Here is a 22,603-nt window from a genome sequence, read left to right on the forward strand (position 1 = left end):
TTTTAGTCCTTCCCATATTTTATATTAAATTCATATTTCATTTTAAACCGTTTTAAAAAAACTTGTTACAATTTAAATAACGAAATAACAAAAATGGCTCTCCCGCCCCAAAATACATTTTATCCACATTGCTGTATAGCTATTGCTTAAGTACAATATTTTGGCATGTTCACTTCACCCAAAAATGTAAAGGAACATTCCTGGAACAGAGAAATTTCCAAAAGTAAATGCCTACTTTGCAAATCAATGCAACACGAGTTATTTTTGAAACTCAAACACTTTCATTCTTAGTTATCATTGACTTTTAATTTTGGTCATTTGTGTTTAATATTTTTATAAGTAGTCTGAACAACATGTGCCAAAATATTTCATGGTGAAAAGATGTATAAGATGAGGTTGTGGAATATTTGCACAGTAACAGCCACATGCTTCAGTTCTTGTATGGAATAATCCTTGCACATCTTGGATGGTCTATGGCTCTAAAAGTATGGTGCATTTGTTAATTATACTAACATACCATAGCTACAAAAGAAGGTATTTATACTTGTGGTCCACTTATTAGTGATCTCGTACAAGCAGCCAACATTCCTCCAGATAATGACAATAGGTACAACTTCATAATACATAAAACTCCACGCCCTTTTCTTTCTAGAAAAAGCTACAGAGATAGCTCCCCTCTTGCTGCTGACAGTACAAGAATGTATAATTTTCTCCGTTCCCAGATGTAGAAAGCAGAGACACCCCATGCCACCAACATCCTCTCAGACATCTTCATGGGAGGAGACTCTTGGGGTTATGTATACACATGCCAAGAAACACAGCTACCTCACCAGCACACTCACTCTTCTGCCAGGATTAAAAAAAGATAGTGTATATGTGTCAGTTTTGGGCAGCTGCCATCCATATTTCTCCACTGGAGTCCCACAACAGCATTCAGTCTAAGCTCCAGGCTTCTCAATCATCTCTTCTCTCAGGTAGAGACTTCCCCCTGACCTGGTTATTTTCAGGCTCCTACTAAGTATACTTTGTCATTCCCCAAAAGATTGACTAATACAAGTCAACAGCTCTAAATTACCAAACAGTTCTTTCAAAAAGGTGCTTTTATTCTTAAAATAAAAGCACTGCAGAGGGTATGTCTACACATAAGGGCTTAACTTGAAATAGGCTATGCAAATTGAGCTATGTTAATAGCATATCTTATTTCGAAATAACTTATTTTGAAATAGGGAGTGTCTACACAGCACTTATTTTGAAGTAGAACACTCTTCCTCCAATTTCCCTTATTCTTCATACAATAAGGATTACAGGAGTCGGAGTAAGAAGTCCTCTAGCTTGACAGTATTTTGATACTATTTCAAAATAACTCCCTGCTGTGTAGACACAGACTACGTTATTTCAGAATAGCACTAGTTATTTTAAAATAGTGTTGCAGTATAGACGTATCCAGAGAAAAAATAGTGAAAAAATCAAGGAACCAAAATGCATGCTAATAAGCTTACCAGAGATCACCCTAACTCCAGCCAGGAACAAAGCTGTGATTAGTCCTTCAAACCCCATACAAGGCTTTTTCCTATCATCATAAGCTAATCACAGCTTTATGTCAAAACAGGCCCCCAAGTCTTATGGGGCCTCAGTGGGTCAAAGACCTGCCAACCCTTCCCTATGGGTTGGGGGGGAGGGGCCTTAGACCAGAATTCCAGTCTGTTTGTTGGATCAGGAAGAAGGCTCTAAGTTGCGGTTTGGTTTTGTTATATAACACAAGCTATATAACCAAAAATTCTTTCTCTGTCTGTTGGTCCCTGGAGAACTTGAACCACTATATCGGAGCCTTCCTCCATGTGGCAGTACTAGTTCTCTGGAAGTATTCCCACATGAATGAATCTGCTTAATCATCCGGCACAGTTCCTATTTCCTGGAGGGCAGTGGTCCATCTCCCTCATGGAAATATACATAATCCCTTATTAATACAGAATATTTTGCATTTTTAATACAAAGAACACCTAGAATACTTAAACTTAATTCGATTAAGGGTTTTCCATGATATTGCAGGATTTGTCATGCCTGTCATAATACGAAGGGGAGAAATAAGAAGATGTTAAAGCTCTGTTCTTACTAAGATGATGGAAGAAGCTGAGAAGGCTGTGGGGCTGAAAAACTCTGTTAAAGAAGAAGACAAAGTGAGCCCAGTGTGTGGGCGAGAGAGAATTTGAAAGTAGTGAGGCACTACTGAACAACACACAGGTCTCTCCTATGCTCCCAGAATGATTGATGATACAATCTGGAATGCTGGAGTTAAGTAGGAAGATAAGAATTTAGGGCCATATCCTTGTCTGGTGTGCAAATCAGTGCAGCTCCATTGATTTTAGTGGAACTACACGGATATAGGCAAGCTGAGGAATAGCTCCTTAGAGACATAGGACAATATGTAAAGGAGGGAGAGACAGAGCAAAACAACATTATAGAGCTGAAAAATTATCCTGTCCAAAACAAGTTAAATCCATCCAGTCAAAGAACCATCAAGGAATGCTGCCGTCTTACTGTTTGTTATATTTTATTAATATAAATGAATAAATATGCACTACCTTTGCTATGAATGCACCTTAGGCAATGACATATTGCCATTAATCACAACAAGTTTATTAATTTTCATCTGATTTTTTTCCCCGGCACACTATAAGGTTTTACTTGTCTTTTTACACACAAATTACCAGGACAAGTGTCTAGGCTGTCTATTATAATGCAGAAGAATAATGTATTTCTCTTTCATCTTTGTAGTTCTATGTTCTAATTCTAACTTATCAGAGCATAAGTGAAAATGAATTTGATGCCCTTATCCTAATTCCTGTGTGTCCACATCAAAAAGCCACCACCAAAGTAGACTGTTGCAGATTATGACTGTAAGTTGTCAGAGTTGTGTGGGAAATTTTGTATGATTCCTATGCACATATTGCTTGGACTTCACTTTCTTTGAGTACTAAAGTATTTGTGACAGAATTATAAGGTACATAAATATGAATGGTGGATCCAGTTACATAATACTTAGCACCAATCTACAAATGCAGAAAGAAATTTGTCTTGCACTCATGTGGGCTTCTCTAAAAATGATTTCATGCCTTCTTCATACACCATAAGCTAAAACGGTGACATGTAAGATGCCTGTAAGACATTCAGACCTTTCTGCATTGGAAGACTCTAGTGTGACTGAAAAAATGAGTGAAAGTATGACATCATAATAATGTTGAGCAAAACAACATTTTTAAAGAGATGTCAAAGGTTCATTGATTCTTATTTTGTTTTGTTTTTTTTCTCATGGTGTTGGGGTGACTGCCCACTCTGGCCAAAAGGAATTAAAGCAGGTGGTGGGAGCCTGCATGAGCCCTGGCCAATCGGAGAGAGCCTTTTAAGAAACCAATCAGAGAGCAGCTGGCTGGGGCAGCCCCGTATATATGGAGCTGCCTAACAGAGAGAGAGAGAGTTAGCTGGGTCCTGACCAGAGAAGGTACCTTTGGTAGATCAGTGCTGGGCAGGCTCAGGGGGTTCAAGAGGGAGGCTCCAGCCTGAAACCTGCCAGGTTGCTGGCCTTGCTACAAGGGCCAGGAGGGTGTGAAGGGTCAAAGGGGAAGTAGAGGAAGTAAAGGGGAGTAGAGGAGGGCAGATCAAGAATGCTGCTTGAGAGTCTCTGGTTTGTGACCCAGAGTAGTGTGGGGGCTGTCCCCTCTCTCCCCTTACACCACACCTTGCCACTAAGGCATGGCTGATACAGGCTGTGGCTTGCTCTTGAGGTGAGGGGCTAGACTTCAGGGCTACAGTGGTAGGTCGAACTGAGGACTGCTGATACCCACCTTCAGGCTGTGGCTTGCCTCTGAGACAGAGGGGCTACATTTGGAGGCCACAGTTGGGCACAGTGGCAGTAAAGATACAGGACTGCTGATAAACTCCCACAAGTGATCAAGAGACAACTGAAGTGGGCACTGCCAGAGGGCAGTGTCTTGAAGAGGACACTATGGTCTTGGAGTGACATGGGTCTGGATCTAGAGTGTGGAGCACAGACAGGGGAGATGCCAGCCCAAAAGAGGTCAGTTGCAGTAGTGAGTCTAACCTTGTGACTCATCTATTTAATACCAAAGCCTGATTAACATGTGTAAGAAAAGATGTCTGTTAACAATTAAATAACTGCTGCTTCCATTAAAATGTGAGAGTTTGAAAGTGACATCACTAGCAGCAGCAAAAGCAGGGAATACTGGACTTGCATTCCTGATAATTCTAAAAGTTAACAAAAAACTTAGCAGATACAGTAATTCCTCATTTAACACTATAGCTATGTTTCAGAAAATGATTGTGTTAAGTGAAAACGTGTTATGTGGGGTCAATTTTCCCATTGAAAATAATGGAAAAGGTGGGGGTTGCTTTTCAAGCGGTGGTGTCTGTTGGGACTGGAACATAAGGTTGGGGGAGAAAGGGGTCTAGGTTACAGCAGCGAGGGGAGGTGTTTGGCTCTGGGGAAGGGGAGAAAAGGGGAGGGGGATTAGGTTGGGAGTATGCCCCTGTGACGCATCTGCCAGGACCCACACCGCATCCAGCAAGGGCGGGGTTGCCAGGTAACGGCGCAGCAAGCGGCGAACCCTCCACTGCTTTGCAAGGAGGTGAAGGAAGCCCTGCACAGCCTCCAGCGATGGGCTGGCTGGGGAAACCAAGCTGCCAGTCTGCAAGCAGGGGCGGAGGAAAGGGGGCAAGGAGTCCAGCGAGGGAGAGTCAGTGGGGAACGGCACGGCAAGCAGCGAACCCTCTGCTGCCTTGCAAGCCCCACGCAGCCGCCGGCAATGGGCTGGCTGGGGAAATAGTGTTATTCTGGTGACGGCTGTGTAATTCAAAAAACGTTCCCTAAAAAAAAATCATGCTATTGGGAAAACGTGTTAAGCGGGCATGTGTTAAATGAGGAATTACTGTATTCTTTATGAATCTAAGTTTTAAAACTTCACCTTTTTAAAGATCATCTTTAAGTGACTTGGCCAAAATCTCACAGTTTGTGGCATGCAGGACCCATTCTCCAGAGTGAATGCCTGACTTCACTAGAGTAAATGGCAAAATTACTACTGATTTCAGTGAAACTAAAACTTCACCCTTGTCTTCAATTTAACATAGGACTATTCTCTTCCCTTCAGTCTCTCTTTCTAATATAGTAACCACATGACTAATGTTATCAGTAAATTCAGAGATTATTTGCTAAGTCCTTCTTCTTATATCCTGCAGATCTTAAAGACTCTTTAAGAAAGGAAGAAGAAAATGGGCCAAGATGTACTTAGTTGGGTCAGATATTATTCTGCAAATAACCCATATAGACTATATTTATTTATTTCATGGTGACTAACTGTGCAAAGTTCTGCTTATAGGGAAATATGTATTATAAGACAAGAATGTCTGCTATGATTTATGCTTTCGTGTGTCAGACATTAAACGGTAAAACAATTATAACAGAGTCGATAAATTTTTAATCTCTCAAACTGTGGTATAAATTACATGAAGATAAAATCTCATGGCTGCTTCTTTTAGTGGTTAAGTATTAATAGTTAATTTATTTTGAAGTGCAGCAGCCCTATTTAATTATCATGGGATGAAGGTAAATGTGTTACACGAAGGTTTCTCAATGAGAAGCTTGGTTAATTACAATAGCAATGGTCTGTTTAACTGGGTAATATAACTGCTGCATTCTAACACAAACTGGTCTCTACTTCCTTTGTGTGCCCTAGACAGATGCCTTTTGTTAGTTTTACTCGGATGGGCCCTTGCTTCTGCAAAGACTTATACACAGGATGAGATTATTCAGAGTTCATTAAATGGAGCATGTAGGTAAGTCTTTGTAGCATAGAAACCATAGTTCCGACACAACTTGGTACAGAACATATTTCACTTTGCATCAAAAGGGGCTGAGTTATCCAAAAAGGCTTACTAGTGACACCTCCAAGTGTTTGCTGTATCCATATGTATCCACTTTCAACCCCCCAAAAAATCTGAGCAAGGGAATTTATGAATCCGGAACCGTGTGTGTGTGTGTGTGTGTGTGTGTGTGTGTATATTATAGCGTGTGCGATATTTTCAGTACTCACCAGTGTAAGGGTTCAATGGGCTCTGGCTGGCTATAGTGAAGTTATTTTCTAGAGACATAACGAGACCTCCCTCCCCACCCCCACTGTCTGCTTCTTTCACTCCCCTGCTGGCTACCAAACAGCTCCAGGGAGTAGATTGTCACTCCTCCTTTCTCTTTGAACACCGCTTATCTCCGAGCCTCTTTCCCGAGCTCCGGCTGCTCTAAATGCCAGAAACCGGCATACGCAAAGTCAGGACCGAGCCAGTTTCTAACTAATACTCTCCTGTGTACTTTAGATGGCAGCACCAGCAGGGCCATGAACAACTCTGGTTGGGGGGTTTCCAAAACATTCATCTCGCCAATAACCCAAATGTCTCTTTATCTTCCCGTCTAAGGACAAATCCTCTTTTAATTTGATTCTTTTGCTCCATCCTTCCCCGACTGAACGGGGCCTGCGGCCAGGCTGCTCCGCGCAGAGCCCTGCTGTGGGGAGAGCGGTGCTCTCCAGCAATCCGGGCTTGTGGGGAAGAGAAGGGGGGGCTGGGTCCCCCTCTCGCCCCACGTGGGCTGGGGGCGCTGGGAAGCGGGAGAGGTGCAGCTGAGCGCGGAGCGCCTGCCTCTCCCGAGGAGGAGGGAGACGCGGGCTCCCCTCTCTCAGCCCTAGGAAAGTGCAGCCATTGGGCAGGTCGTTTCCGGCAGCCTGGACCCGAGGCAGGGGAGCGGGGCAGCTCGGGGCACCCCGCCAGCAGCTCGCACTCCCCACGTAGAGCCAGGAGCCCGCTTCCCTTCCCGCTCCAGCCCCGACCTGGTGCCCTGCGCTGGGTCCCCGCCGCCAGGCGCTGAGCTGACTCGCTGGCCCGACCCCACGGGGCTGGAGCGCAAGACGCCCAGTCCGGAGGAGGGGAGGGGGGGACTCGTGCGGTTTCTCCTCCCCTAGCGCCGCGCCGAGCGGTGTCGCTGCCCTGCCGGCGCTGACGGGCAGGGGCGAGGGCTCGCCCTGAAGTGCTCGCGGAGAGGAGCCAGCAGCCCCCCTCCCCCTGGGCGGGCGGCGGGGCTCGGGTCCGGGCAGCCGCCGCAAGGAGGGCGCGGTGGGCGCTGGGCGGCCGGAGCGGGGCTTGTTCTCGCCAGCGGCTGCGATCCGGGGCTGCTCCCGCCGGAGGGAGCGAGCCAGGCGTCTCCCCGCGGCTGAGGCGAGCCGATGCGAACCGCGGCGACCGGCGGGATCTGCAGGACTCTCCCGGGCCCCCCCGCAGGCGAGCGGCGAAGCGAGCGAGCCCGGCAGGCTCGGGGCGATGGCGAGCCCGAGGCACGGCCACTTAGCGGCTGCAGCGCTCTTCCTTGCCCAGTGCTTGGCAGCCCGCTTCCAGCTCGTGGACGGGGAGGCGGCCAGGCGACCTCAGGGTAAGAGCTGCTGCCGCTGCTCAACTTCCCCGGGGCTGCTCGGGGGCGGGGGGAGCGGCTCCTCCGCGCTGGCCGGGGGCGGGCGAGACACCTGGCCGGGCACACGCCGGTCCGCAGCCCCTCACCGTGGCCACAGATCCCATTCCCCGCAGGCGCTGGGTGAAGCTTGCCCCGTGCTCCTCCCCCCCCCCTTTGATGAACGGCAGGCGCGCGGGGGGGGGGGGTCTGCAGCAGTCATATACTGCGCCTGGGGGCGTCTCTTCCCTCTGGGTCCGTGGGGAGATCACTGCCTTGGCGCTGGGACCTCCCCGCCCCCTCGTCTCTGGCTTAGCGTGGGTACATCAGGAGCGACTCAGCTGGGCTACGGGAGGCTCCATGTTCCTCTCCCAACTTTCACTGGGGCCCCAGCAGCCCCCCCAGCTCTCCAGCCATGAGACGCGCTGCAGGGGCTGGGCAGTGGGAGGCAGAGTCTGCGGGGAGCTAAGACCCGGGCTCGTCGCCCGTAGCCTTTTGGAGAGACCCGGCAGCTGCGCGTGGCCAGGCGCGTGCAGAAGGGAGCCCCTGGCCTCAGCCCGCACATGCCACGGAAAGGGCTGGTGCTTCACTACCTGACCTATTGATGCCGAAGAGGGATAGTCCCTAAGCAGGGGCACTCCCACAACTTGGTACTGAGCAACCTCCACTCCAGTAGAAGTCAGCGGGAGCTGCAGTTGCTCGCTGCCTTGAAAATCAGGCCATTAGTGAAGACAGCACCCCACTGCTGACCTACTTTGTTTGTAACCCGTTTAGGGTCCTCGAGTTCAAAACTTTCCAAGAGTAAGTTAGTGTATTGGGCCAGCCACCTGTGTATTGGGCCAGCCAGGTTCTAGCCAGTGTTTCTCCGAAGTGTCTCCTTCCGGATCATCATATCCTATAGATCTTTGCATGCTTGTGATCCTGAGGAGGAATTGCCAGAGAAGTCTTGGCATGCTTGGAAAAGTTGGCTGAGGAATGGGGTGGGGGTGAACACATTTAGCATATTAGGAGGCTAAGAATAATAATTGAAAGCTGCTGTGTCAGGGCTCAGGTTTGGAAATGCAAGTAGTTTATTATCATTGAACACTCATCTTTAGAGACTTTAACTCTGTCTCCTCTGCCCCCTGCAGAGTTAACCCCGAACAGAGTCCTGGTAGCTCCTCTACAAACTGTCACAAAACCAATCCCCCTTTGTACAGAAGGTTTGATACAAATGTGAAGAATTGAGTGACCAGAACAGGATAGATATGAGTTTTATGATTATCCCCTTGGGTGGGCTATATCAGACAGGAAAGGCCTGTTGTTGGGTTTAGGAATTAGCAGGTTGCTGAGGGTTCACATGTCAGTTCAGGCCGAAGGGAAAACCCCGAAGGAGAGTTTTCATATAATCTTGATCAACATGTGTATGTGAAATCTAGTGCTGCCATTGCCAGGGTTTTGACTTTAGAAAACATACACTAATACTAGTTATTGTAAATCACTAAAGAAAAGGGTGAGATGATAGGTAAAGAAAATAATAGAGATCTACAGCTGTAGTTTGAGCATGTGAAGTAGTTATTTGCCACAGTAGATGTATTTGTGCTGAGGAAGTGTCAATAATTTCTTGATTAAATGCGGTCAATTGATGAAGAATGATCAATGCACACTGTTGGTCATTCATTGACATTATTAAAATAATGCAACTTTAAAGCCTAGATCAACAATCTCAGCACTAGATAGAATGGTGTACCACCTGCTCATTAATCTGTTATTGATTTGTTAATATGGGGTGTTTTATCAGGTAAAGTAAAATTAAACTTTGAATGGCATGAAATGAAAAAATGGTTGAGTGAATTTTATTTTGTGCTAAATACAGATTATTTCATCAGACTTTAAGAGAATCTTTTCTCATAATGGTAAAATGCAAATTTTAAATGACAACTTTTAATTTGTTGTGAGGCTTGTTATCTTTTTATCTTTTAAAATCCTGTTTCTGAAATTTGTTCCTATCACAAGCATGTTGTAGAAGTTCAATAATAGAAACTGAAATTCATTCAGCCTTAATATGTATGGTTCTTTCATTCTTTGATAGAAAAGCACAATTGACTAGACTAAAGTGTTATTTCCCACAGCAAGTAAAGAATGCTGTTCTGAAACTTGAATGCGACACAAATATATTCTGAAAGTTATTCCATGAATTGATATCCGTGTGTCCAAGAAAGACCTTTTTGAAAATGAACATCTGTATTCAACTTCAGTGCCTGTGATGCAAAATGTAAAAAAGCGGCATTTAAAAGTTTTACTTGTATATCAATATTAATATCATTCCCCTTCAGACAAATTTAAGAATCTTCATTTTAAACAGAACCAAAAATCTTTGGAGTTGCTGCAAATGCTTAATGGCAGTTTGATTAGTTTGTTTGAACCATGCATTATTTACACTCCCAGGAATAAAATAGATTGGTGTGTTTGAAATCAAAGGAAAATAGAAAATGTAAACAATACATGTGATATAGACTCTTGAATAACTGGTTTACAGAGAGGATTATGTTATCAAACAAATATTAGTTTTATATGAAATAAGTCACAGTTTGCTATGCCACAGTTTTGTATAGCTTTTGCTAGCAGTTCAGAACTAGTCCTTTCAAACTTCCCGAGATAACCACTTATCTGGAGGTTTGATGTTCAGCAATCAATAGTTTTATAGCAAACACGTTTGGCTATAACAAAGTTCCAGATTGTGGAATTCAATTTGAAGTATTTGTGTGCTTATGACTAGAAAGCATCTCCACTAGAGGGCAGAACCGTTGCCCCTTGTAACTTAGTGTTTCAGCAGACATGGTTCTTTTAAAAACATTTCTGACCAGTTGTCTTACATTATCTTTTTTCTATATTTGTATTTCTATGGAGCTTAATTTTGCTGACTAGAAATATCATAAGTCAGGGGTCAAGATTCTTAAATGTGTGCTAGTCAAACTGAACATGAAATGAGTTCAGTGAGCTGAAACAAATGTTCTTTTGGAATCTAGTTGAAAAATTAAAACTACCAGTAATAAGGGCTTACTAGTTTAAGCATTTTCACAAAAAGCCTTGCACGTGTTATTTTTCTGAAAACATGATTGGTCAAAATTAGAAGGCTGCTATAGTAATTTTTGTTCTATCAAAGCGTGTTCCAGAGTTTTGGTATAATTTATATTCACTGTCAAGTTTTCAAATATTGCTATTTAGAGGGACAGTAGGACTGTTTTATTATGCTAATTTTTAGCTAATATGGAAACTTTCAAACCTGTTGCAGTGTGTGTTTGCTTTTTTTTTATCATTAGGTATTAGGAAACTTGACTGATCAATATTTCATCAAATTAGCAAAAGAAACAGAATACTAAGCGGTACATATGTTTGGTAACTTCTGGTTTACTTGCTTTAAATTCACAAATAAATATACCCTTTATGGCATTTGTGAAGGGAAAATCAAATAGAGAAAGGCAAGTGGCAATTACTGATACTTGGGTTTAGCAATAAAGCCAACACATGTCACATAAGCAGAGTTTAGGATTCCCTTTATGAAACTGTGGTGAGTTCTTTTGCTTCCTTACTTTTTCTACTTTCTCCCTTTGATGTATTATAATTTTTTCCAAATGTGCAATTTGAAATCTTGCTGCTATGCAAAGGTGTTTGTCCCAGGTTAGACACACACTATCGAGTTGAATTGAGTCTCTACATTCAGGGTTTCTAATAACATGTTTCTCTAGAGGCCTTCTGGGTTCATCAGTATGATCAATAGTTACAGGTGATGGACTTAAAAAAAATTCCTCAGAAAACAACTTATTTGTAAACATTCCCTTGTAGCATTTGTATCAGACTTGTTACTCACTTAACTCACTGTAAGCCACAATAGTGATAGAAATGTAGCCGTGTTAGTCTGGTGTAGCTGAAACAAAAAACAGGACTATGTAGCATTTTTAAAGACTAACAAGATGGTTTATTAGGTGACGAGCTTTCGTGGGCCAGACCCACTTCCTCCGATCAAATAGTGGAAGAAAATTGTCACAACCATATATACCAAAGGATACAATTAAAAAATGAACACATATGAAAAGGACAAATGAAATTTCAGAACAGAAGAAGGATGGGGGGAGGGGTAAGGTAAATGTCTGTGAGCTAATGATATTATTAGAGGTGATAATTGGGGAATCTAATTGATGTCTTTGTTTAAGCTCAAGTGTAAAGTGTCAAATGTAAGCATGAATGACAGTTCAGAGGATTCTCTTTCAAGTGTAGTCTTAAAAGGTCTTTGAAGCAGGATGCAGGTAATCAAGTAGTTGAGACAATGTCCTTCTGGTTGAAATGACAAGCAACTGTTTTTTCTTTGTGATCCTGTCTATCTGTTTTGTGGGCATTGATTCTTTGGCGAAGTGTCTGAGATGTTTGTCCTATGTACATAGCAGATAGACACTTTTGGCACATGATGGCATAAATTATATTTCTGGATGAGCAGGAATATGTGTTCTTGATCTTATAACTCACTTGGTTAGGTCCAATAATGGTATCAGCAGAGTGAATATGTGGACAAAGCTGGCAACGGGGTTTGTTGCAAGGGAAGGTACCAGGGTTGGTATTAGTGTGGTATGTCCTCTAATATCATTAGCTCACAGACATTTACCTTCCCCTCCCTATTTATCTCACCCCTCCTCCCATCCCCCTTCTGTTGTGAAATTTGATTTCTCCTTTTCATATGTGTTCATTTTTTAAATTGTATCCTTTGGTATATATGGTTGTGACAATTTTCTTCCACTATTTGATCAGAGGAAGTGGGTCTGGCCCACGAAAGCTCATCACCTAATAAACCATCTTGTTAGTCTTTAAAGTGCTACATTGTCCTGTTTTTTGTAAGACACAATGGAACTGACTGTTTTCCCTTATCCAAACTGTCAGCAAATATAATTAATGATGAAAAGTAAATTGGATTTTAAAAAATTGCTATTTTTTGGTAATTTAGTTTACCACCACAGATACACTTAATGTAAAATAAAACACAGGACCATATCCTATGTCTTGTGAAAGCCTCAGGGGATGCATGAAAACTCCATGAAGTTCAAAAATTATTTCATTGGAATACTCTAATGAAGAAATGGACTTGAGGGACCATGAAGGTGATGGCATATGTAACCTGTGTACCTGAGAGATCCACGGAAATGAGAATGGCAGTCCCATGGTATAGTAGGCTCTATGTAGAACTGCCTGCCACACTTCCCAGAGAAATGTTCTGTTCTTCCCTTGAACTCAGACAAACCTTAAGAGGGTTCAGTCATGGTATTGAAGTTAGAATTTCCCAAAGCTCTATTGAGTCCTGTGCCACTATCAACTGACAATCCATGCCAGTCTGAGGAAAAACTTGCTATGGAGAGTATGTTGGAATCCTGCAAGTTTTGTTCACAAAGCAGGTAGAAAACTTGTTCCAACCTGAAACACTTGGCTGTTTCAAAGAGAAGGCTGTCTGGGTTCAGCAGGCTTTCTGATGTCCTGAAGAGGTTAGCTGGTTAGGACTGAGTGCACTTGCAGAAAGAAGACTCCATTAGTCACAGCTTTAAAAACTCTGTAAGCTGCAGACTGTCGGACTTGGAGAATGATGGCTCCAACTAGTGATAAACCATGTTCAGTAGGTTTCATACATAACAGCCAGACTGTGTATCTAATTAATCAGTTATATTGATTTTTAAGGTAAGACTTTTAGTCACCAGTTTGAGAGGATGAAAGATAAATTGATGGGCCCTTTTCAGAAAGTGTAGGAATTCTCTTTTTTCACAGTTACTTCAGTCTCTCAAGCAAGTGTACACACAAATTCCTAATTCAGTGTAGCAGTAGTTTTTAGGGATGTTAAACAGTTAATTTTTTTAGTTAATTGGTTGAATTAATTACAATTTAAAAATTAATCACACTTTATTGCACTGTTAAATAATAGACTGCAAATGTAAATTTATTTTTTTATTTACATTTTCAAATATATTTTTTATTACCACTCAGAATACAAAATGTATAATGCTTGCTTTATATTTTTGTTACAAATATTTACACAGTGGGAATGATTAAAAAATAGTATTCTTCAGGTCACCTCATACAAATACTGCAGAGCAATCTTTGTGAAAGAATAACTTAATATTTTTTTACATAACTGCACTCAAAACCAAAACAAGGTAAAACTTCAGTGCCTACAAGTCCACTAGGCATTAGATTATCTTTGCAATTGTCTGAACATGACAAAGTTTGTTTACATTTATGGGAGATACCTCATTTACCATGTCACCTGAAAATAAGAACAGGCATTCACATCACATTTTTTGTAGCTGGCATTGCAAGGTATGCACATGCCAGATATGCTATACAGTTGTATGCCCCTTCATGCTTCAGCCAACCATTCCAGAGAACACATTTCTACGCTGATTATGCTTATTAAAAATGCTTTAATTAAATTGACAGAACTCTGTGGGGTGGGGGGAATTGTATGTCTCCTGTGTATTTTACCTGCTTTGTGCAATATATTTCATGTTATAGGTCATCATCCAAGATTGCTAACATATGTTCGTTTTAAGAACACTTTTACTGCAGATTTGACACAACACAAGGAAGGTACCAATGTGAGATTTCTAGAAATAGTTACAGAACTGGACCCAAGAATTAAGAATCTGAAGTGCCTTCCAAAATCTGAGCGGGACAAGATGTGGAACATTCTTCCAGAAGTCTTAAAGCAACATTTGGATGGGGAAACTACTGAATCAAGCCCCCACAAAAGAAAATCAATCTTCTGCTGGTGTCATCTGACTCAGATGATGAAAATCAACATGCACTGGGCCACTTTGCTTTGGAGAATTATCAAGGAGAGCCCAACATCATTGTGGATACATGTCCTTTGGAATGGTGGGTAAAGCATGAAGGGACACATGAATCCTTCGCGCATCTGTCACCTAAATATCTTGCGATGCTTGCTGTAACACTGCCACATCTCTCATTTTTAGGTGACATTAAAAACAAAAATCAGGCAGTATTATCTCCTGCAAATTGTAACCAAACTTGTTTGACTGGGCGAACAAAAAATGGGACCAAGTGGAATGTTTTATTTTTGAATGCAGTTATTTTTGTACGTAATGCTACATTTGTAAGTTCAACTTTCACATGCACAATTGTATAACTTCAGAATTATCTTATTAATCATTACCCGATCCGAAGGTAAAGATTTCTTCCTATCACAAAGCCCATGGACAGTCAGTCATCAGCTCAACAATATAATCTTCTGTATAAATTAGAAACTTAGAATCCTAGAACTGGAAGGATCCTCAAGAGATTGTCACGTCTAGACCCCTCCCCCCATGGCAGAACCAAACACTGCCTAGACCACCCCTGACATACATAAGAGCAGGTTTGACAGACCTCTATCTCCAGGCAATTTATTCCAGTGTTTAACCTCCCTGATAAGAATTTTTTCTTAATGTCCAACCTAAACCTCTCCTGCTGCAATTTTAAGCCCATTGCTTCTTGTCCTGTCATCAGAGATCAAGGAGAACAATTCCTCCCCCCCCCCCCCCCCCGACATCCTTTTAGATACCTGAAACCCCGCTATCACGTCCCCTCTCGGGCTTCTCTTTTCCAAACCAAACAAGCCCTATTCCTTCAGCCTTCCCTCATAGCTCATATTTTCTAGACCTTTAATCATTTCTTGAAATGTGGTGCCCGGAACTGGACCTAATACTTCAATTGTGGCCTAATCAGTCCAGAGTAGAGCGGAAGAATGATTTCTCATGTTTTGCTCACAACACTCCTGTTAATGCATCCCAGAATCATGTTTGCTTTTTTCTTTTTGCAACAATGTCACACTTTGACTCCTATTTAGCATGTGGTCCCTATGACCCCTAAATCCCTTTCTGATGTACTCCTTCCTAGATAGTCACTTCCCATTCTGTAAGAAAATTATCTGGTAGCACTTTATAGACTAACAAAACATATAGATTAGTGATAGAAATGTAGCCGTGTTAGTCTGGGGTAGTTGAAGCAAAATGCAGGACAATGTAGCACTTTAAAGACTAACAAGATGGTTTATTAGATGATGAGCTTTCGTGGGCTTTGATCTGAGGAAGTGGGTCTGGCCCACGAAAGCTCATCATCTAATAAACCATCTTGTTAGTCTTTAAAGTGCTACATTGTCCTGCAAAACATATAGATGGTATCCTGAGGTTTCGTGGGTACAGCCCACTTCAGATGACCGGAGTTATGACAAGAGGATAAGAAAACTCAAAATAAATAGAAGGGAAGGGGGGTGCTATACATAAAGTATCTGGAGAAAGGGTGCTAAACCTGAGTAGATAAAGATCAAAGACAGTGCATGGATTGATAAAGCAGGAAGGATACCATTCAGAAAGTTGTTAACACCTTCAGTGATAAAGGCTCCACCACCCCATATCTTGATTAAGTCCATAAGTAATTTAATTTGCATATGTATATATTGGTCAAACTGGACATTCTCTATGTGAAAGAATCAATGGACACAAATCCGATATACGTAAAGAAAATACTCAGAAGCCAGTGGCAGAACATTTCTGTTTACCTAACCATAATCTCACAAATCTGAAGGTGGCTGGCTTGTCACAGGCCAACTCCTCAAGCCATATCCACAGGGAAAGCTTGGAATTACAATACATATGCAAATTCAATTCAATTACTTATGGACTTAATCAAGATATGGGGTGGTGGAGCCTTTATCACTGAAGGTGCTAACAACTTTCTGAATGGTATCTTTCCTGCCTTACCAATCCATCCACTGACTTTGATCTTTATCTACTCAGGTTTAGCACCCTTTCTCCTGATACTTTATGTATAGAGGTAGAGGGGTGGATGACAGAGCATCTTTCTCTTCCCCCTCCCAACTTCCATCACCACTTCCCTTCTCTTATTTATTTAGAGTTTCTTATCCTCTAGTCATACCTCCAGTCATCTGAAGAAGTGGGCTGTGCCCACGAAAGCTCATGATACCATCTACATGTTTTGTTAGTCTATAAAGTGCTACCAGACCATTTGCTTGCTTTTTTTTTCTCTAAGGGTAGTAACGAGGAGTAATGGTAGTTCGGACTAGGAAGCCTAATCCGAACTACTTAGTCCGTGCCGTGTGTAGCTGCGCGGCACAGAGTCCGCACTAGCGGACATTTAAAAATGACGGCGCCCGGCGAGATGCAAATGGAGCCCAGGAAATTCAAATCCCGGGCTTCATTTGCAACTCCGGTTGCCTACATTACCACCCTACTTCGAACTAGGGTGGTAGTGTAGACATACCCTAACAGACTAACTCAGCTACCCCCTGAAGTTCCCATTCTGTGTGAAATGGATGTTCCTTCCAAAGTGGAGTACTTTGCATTTGTCCTTATTAAGCTTCACCCTATTTACATCAGACCATTTCTCCAGATCATTTTGAATTATGACCCTATTCTCCAAAGTAGTTGCAGCCCCTCTCAGCTTGTGTATGCCCATCTTTTTTGTGTCTGTCAGTCTTTATTGATGGAGCAATGATTAAAGCTAACTTCAGTTTGGATGATGTAATGATACAACCACAGTAAGGTTTTATTCTCAGACCCTCACACATCTTCACCCCCAAATCCTAATCCCAAGTATATTTATCTATATGTGTAGACCCAGAAATCATTTAGGTTAGTGTAAATTGATACTAAAAAACAGTTATGAGCACTTTGTCTTAAACTAGGCATCTGCTTTTCATACTACATTTCCCACGATGGTAAGTGCAATATGGTAGAGATCAAAATGATCGAGAAAATTTTCATTTGTTTTGGGACTAATTCCTATCAAATTCTATCCTTGGTTTTCTCCCCACAAATTTAACTTGAAACTGGAGTTTAAAACAGTATCAAGCTTGTCATTGCCCAGTGATGGAATTTAATTTGGTTATAACAAAGTTTTGCTGTTTAAGTTTTAAGCAATCTCATGTATATCAACATTTGGGGAGAGAGAAGCTCAGTGGGAGGCACAAGAAAGAGGGTTTTGGGATACCAAGCAAATGGTATTCATTTTGATCTAGTGCTAACTTGCCAGCAATGTGGGACATCAGATCATTGAAGTGCTAGTTAGGGATGGGCTGTGAATGCGGTACAGTGGAATCTAACATGTTGTTCCCCAATTGGCAAGGGTCAGTAATACCAAACTAGAGTACTACAAAAACAAAAAGGAATGAACATCCACCCATGAGATTTCTTTTCACCCTGAAATGCATAGAGAAGCCATATCAAATTACACTTGACTTCCGATAATCCGGAACCTATGGGACCTAGGTGGTGCCAGATTATCAGATATGCCGGACTATCAGGAGGTACTATAAGCTGGTTATACATACTGAATTCGTTATGTACTGTATATAGAGTGTTCTTAACCCTTTTTATTGTACATACTATATACAGTATACTGTAATGTTTTAGTTTTTGTAAGCCTTTTTTACCCTTTTTGCTCAGTTCAGCTGCTGCCGCTGTTACCTTGTGACTCATTTTTTGCCGAAGCTCACTCCCTAGCCTCTTGCCATTTTGATGCCGGACTATTAGGAGTGCCAGACTATTGGATGCCGGACTATTGGAGTTTTACTGTGGTGTTTTTCATCTTTTGGTGTTCTTTATGGCAAATGAGCATGGAAACATACTAGAAAATCCCTTTTGATGCTGTTTGGTGAATGCTGGGTTCTCTGCTTCATCACAGAACACTTTCTTGATTATTTTTGTTCTGGCCCTTCTTGATATACAGGCAGTCCCCGGGTTACGTGGATTCGACTTATATCAGATCCCTACTTAAGAACAGTGTGGAAGAAAACATTGTCCTCACTCTGAGTTTGTAAGCAACAAGTAGCCAGAGGCAGTTTTATTACGAGCTGCAGCAAGGGAAAAACTGGTTCGGACAGGGGGGGAGTCCCCCCCCCTCACCGAGGCAGATCTTCGAATACAAGCAATTATGAAGCAGTTTATATACTGTCTATTAAATATAATAACAATAACAATTAGTCTCCTTCCCATTACAAACACCAATGGCTAACAGTTATTTAGTTCCACCTAGATGCTCCTTATCTCAAGGTCCCTACCAGAGTCAGCATTCTATCCTTATCTCCGTATGGAGGCGAGAGGCGAAGGCAGCGTCTAATTACAGATCTCGCGTTGTCAGGCCACAGACTTAGCCTGACTCTTGCTCTCTTGTTAACAAGACCAAGATGGCTGCACACAAATTCCCTTATTCCCTTTTCCTGCCTCCACAACAGGGTGAGGGAACCCCGAACTAGCTGCGCGCCCCCCCCCCCCCAGCAGACTGCTGAGACGCACCGCGGCGGTCCAGCCGCCTGCGTCCTCCGCGGCGAGAGAAGCCGCTCCACGTCTCCCTGGTCTGCTGGGGAGGCGAGGCGCAGCTAGTGCGCCCCCGCCCCTCCGCAGACCAGGCTTTTCTCGCCGCTGGTCAGTTTCAGCAGCGGCTGAATCAGGATTCCTGGGGTAGAGCAGCTGGGGGGGCTGCCGGGTTGGTCCCACAGCGCTGAGGTGCGGCGCTGAGGGGACCTACCTGGCAGTGCCCCAGCTGCTCTGTCGCAGGTGTCCAGATTCAGCCGCTGTTGAAACTGATCAGAGGCTGATTCCAGGAAGCCCGGGGCAGAGCAGCTCTGCCTCGGGCTTCCTGTAGTCAGCCGCTGGTCAGTTTCAGCAGCGGCTGACTTGGGGACACCTGGGGTACAATATGTACCAGTTCCGACTTACATACAAATTCAACTTAAGAACAAACCTACAGTCTCTATCTTGTACATAACCCGGGGACTGCCTGTAGTCCTTTTAAGCCTGGCCCCACATATCTTTCCCTCTGCAATCCGCATTCTGCAATCTGCTCTGTTGAGTATTTATTAATTATGGGTTTGAAAAACTTTATGTAACAGTGATTCCTCTAACTTCAACAGAAATATGTAGGAATATATCCTCTGCGTATAGTGGTGTTGTTTCATTTGATATAGTATTTGTGTTGATTTCAGTGGAGCAGATCAGGGCTGCAGTGCAGATCCAAGAGAGACTATTCTGAATCCCCAAGGCACTTAAGTATGGAAGGGTAAGAATGCAAGAAGTCTCATTGGTTTCCTAGATAGGGACCTATGCTAGTCTGTCCACAGTATGTGTAGTTTTAACCTAATTTTTCTAGCATATCCAGACAGGAAAACTTTTTAATTTCTAGTTTAGAGTTCTTCTCTCTTGAAATGGGTTTCTTTCTCAGTTTTTTTAGGGGCTTTGGCCTTTTAAAATAAACATTATCTGAATTCCACAGTGGCCAGTGAATACTTGTTCTTAGTGAATAGCATTGTAGAGCCATTTTAGTAGAGCATGTTATGTATTTCATATCCATCACATGTAGTGTATCTTTATGCATGTGAACATTTCTTACTAGAGGTCAAATACAATGTATAACTCTCTTCATTAGTTCAACTTTAATAATGCTATACATATGTGTTCTGACATAATGAGTAGCTGCTGGCATTTCTGTACCTTTTTATGTAGGTGTTCCATTGTAACAACTTTAGTCATTGGTAACCTATACTAAGGCTCTCTTATAGCATTATAACTTTTACAATTCCTTCTATAATTGCGGTGGGTACAGTAGTTTCTGTCCTATGCAATTCAACTGACTTCCAAGGGCAGGTTCTAGCCCAATGACTTTTCTGTTGCAGTTATGTTACTGCTAGATTGCATTGTTTTCTCCTGTTAATTTATTTAGATGTTGTTTTTATCAGACAGTGACTCTTGCAAATCCTGAATGGAAAATATCCTACTTGAGGTGTAATTTTGACTTTTTTTTGTATGAAAGCTCTGGCTGGACTGATTGTAAAAGGCGGTATTCTACCATTATAACCTTTAGTAGCACAGGTTGAACCTCTCTAGTCTAGAACCCTTGCGTTTGGCAACATATATGGTTTGGCATGACTTTATTTGGCTGGATGTCCACTTATTATGGAGATGATAAAATTTTCCATGGTCTCATAAAATATGTTTACAGTAACCAGTTCTGGAACTGGTGTTAGTGTTCTGTGCAATTTTAGAGATCTAATTTACCACTAAATATCTTCTAAGAGCAGTGGAAATGTTGGTAATGCTGCTAGACAATAATGATCTTCCATGGTTCAGGAAAATCTCTGGTTCAACACCAGTCAGGTCCCGAGAGTGTTGCATTAGAGAGGTTCAACCTGCATTAGCCAAAATTTTCTAAGCTGAGTGCGTCAAGTTAAGCTTGTAAATCAATGTTCAGGCACCTAAATGAAGTGGCCTGATTCTTTTTTTTTTTTTTTTTTTTTTTGCGATGATGAGCATTGCACATTGGTTTCAGTGGCATTTTCATGTGCTCAACCATTCTGACATCACATTTATTTGTAAATGTAAATATGGATTTGGAAGCTTAGCTTGGAATGCTGAGGTTCAAAAGCTTTGTTGAAACTTGTCTTTTCCAGCCATCGGAAAGAGTTGTGTAAGAATTTGTTTTCACACTGCTGTTGTTCAAAGTTTTGGCTGTTTTGAAGGTGTCACAGTTGTGCCAAATTTATATTTAGATGTTTTTGTTTAATCTCAAGACCATGACTGCAACTTCCTGTATTTTATTCCTATTTTGTTACTAAAGAAATTCAAGGTTGGGGAAAGAGAGCTAACATTTATATATTGCCTGCATTGCTTTTATTTTGCTTCTGGAGAGTCAGGAGAGGGAGTACAAGACAATGAACAAATGCTGTCCTAAAAGCTGCCATACTTGTATCATATAAAATGTTGAGTTTGAGTCAAAGTCTGTCTTCTGGATTTCTCATGTGGTTCTCTTTGTGATATCCGTGGAAGCCCAGGTCATATTTTCAGAAGATACATGCACACTGCAGTCTGTTTGCATGCAATTTGTCATTATTGAAAATCTGTCCACACCTCCCCTTGTGGACATACAAGAATAATGTTGGACTTGGTGGTGAAATCCCACCAGGTCCCAACTAATAATTAGAGAGGTGGATGACTTCCTGAAAGTGACAGTGAAACAGAAGGACTCTTCCCATCACTGCCACTGCAGAGCTATTGCATGGAGAACACTTCAGCTCAGAGGATGATGTAGATTTGCACCCTTGTAATTAGGGGAGGGCTGAAGGATATACTTAAAGATAGCTATCTAGGCCTTGCATATTGCCCTTGCCATTAGAGGTGCCAGATGGTTTCAACAAAAATACTGGACACACTTGACATTACATCACAATCTACATTATATCTTATTTAGAAAATACCGGACATTTATATTTTCTCAATTTGTTTCCTGAACAGAAAGCTCAAAACTGAACACCTGGCAACCCTACTTACCATGTCCTTCCTCTCTGTTCTCCTGTGTGGGCTAGACTTCATCATTGCCCTTCTCCAATGCCTTAAACCCCAGCTCTCATAGAAAAGTAGCTGGAGACCCAGAGTTGAGTCTAAGGATTTTCAGCAAGGATTGCACAGGGTCAGCCTCCTCAGTCAAGTCCCAAAAGCGACTAAAGAAACATATTTAATTACATGGTTTTATAAAATCTTATGATGAAGAAATAGTCTAATTTTTACAACATAACATAGCTATTTTATAACCGAGACATTATCTTTGCAGTTACAATAAACCCATGGTGTCCAACATGCTAGCCACTAACCACGTGTGGCAATTTGGCCAGTTGTGCGTGACTAGCTCACTATAGGAGTAGCTTCTATAGTGGCCACTGGTTTGACACCACAGAAATAAACAGAGGAAACCAAAATTAAAATTTGAACAGTTCAGACTACACACAATGCAAGAAGAAACCGAGAGATCCCAAAATCTTAGATTTTGTTCATCTAAGAAGTCTCAGTGAGTGTCTTTGATCACCAAATCTTCACTATTTGCGGGGTCTGAACCATCTTCCCTCCAGTTGGTTGTAGAAATTCTCAGTTGGAATCTATGCAGACTGACTATTCCTTTACTGTAGACCACTGCTAGACAGCCAGCTAACTGATTAACCAGTCACTCCATTAAATCAGAAGTCTTTAGATTTAAAGCAAACCCTTGTTACAAGAAAATACAAAAACTGGGAATAACAAAATA

General features: G+C 42.2%; 1 protein-coding gene across 2 annotated transcripts in view; it reads left to right on the top strand.

Annotated features, from left to right (window-relative positions):
* Positions 1-6,659: 6,659 nt before the first annotated feature.
* Positions 6,660-22,603, top strand: part of PLXDC2 (plexin domain containing 2) — a 412,966-nt gene continuing 397,022 nt past the window's right edge. Inside the window, exon 1 of one of the 2 annotated variants that reach the window (XM_075922487.1) lies at positions 6,660-7,486. In XM_075922487.1, the coding sequence (XP_075778602.1) occupies positions 7,378-7,486 (109 nt within the window). In that variant the 5' untranslated portion in view covers positions 6,660-7,377. The remainder of the gene's footprint in view (positions 7,487-22,603) is intronic. The other variant, XM_075922486.1, reaches the window with a different exon arrangement.

Source organism: Pelodiscus sinensis, chromosome 2 (genome assembly GCF_049634645.1).
Source record: "Pelodiscus sinensis isolate JC-2024 chromosome 2, ASM4963464v1, whole genome shotgun sequence".
Taxonomy (NCBI): domain Eukaryota; kingdom Metazoa; phylum Chordata; order Testudines; family Trionychidae; genus Pelodiscus; species Pelodiscus sinensis.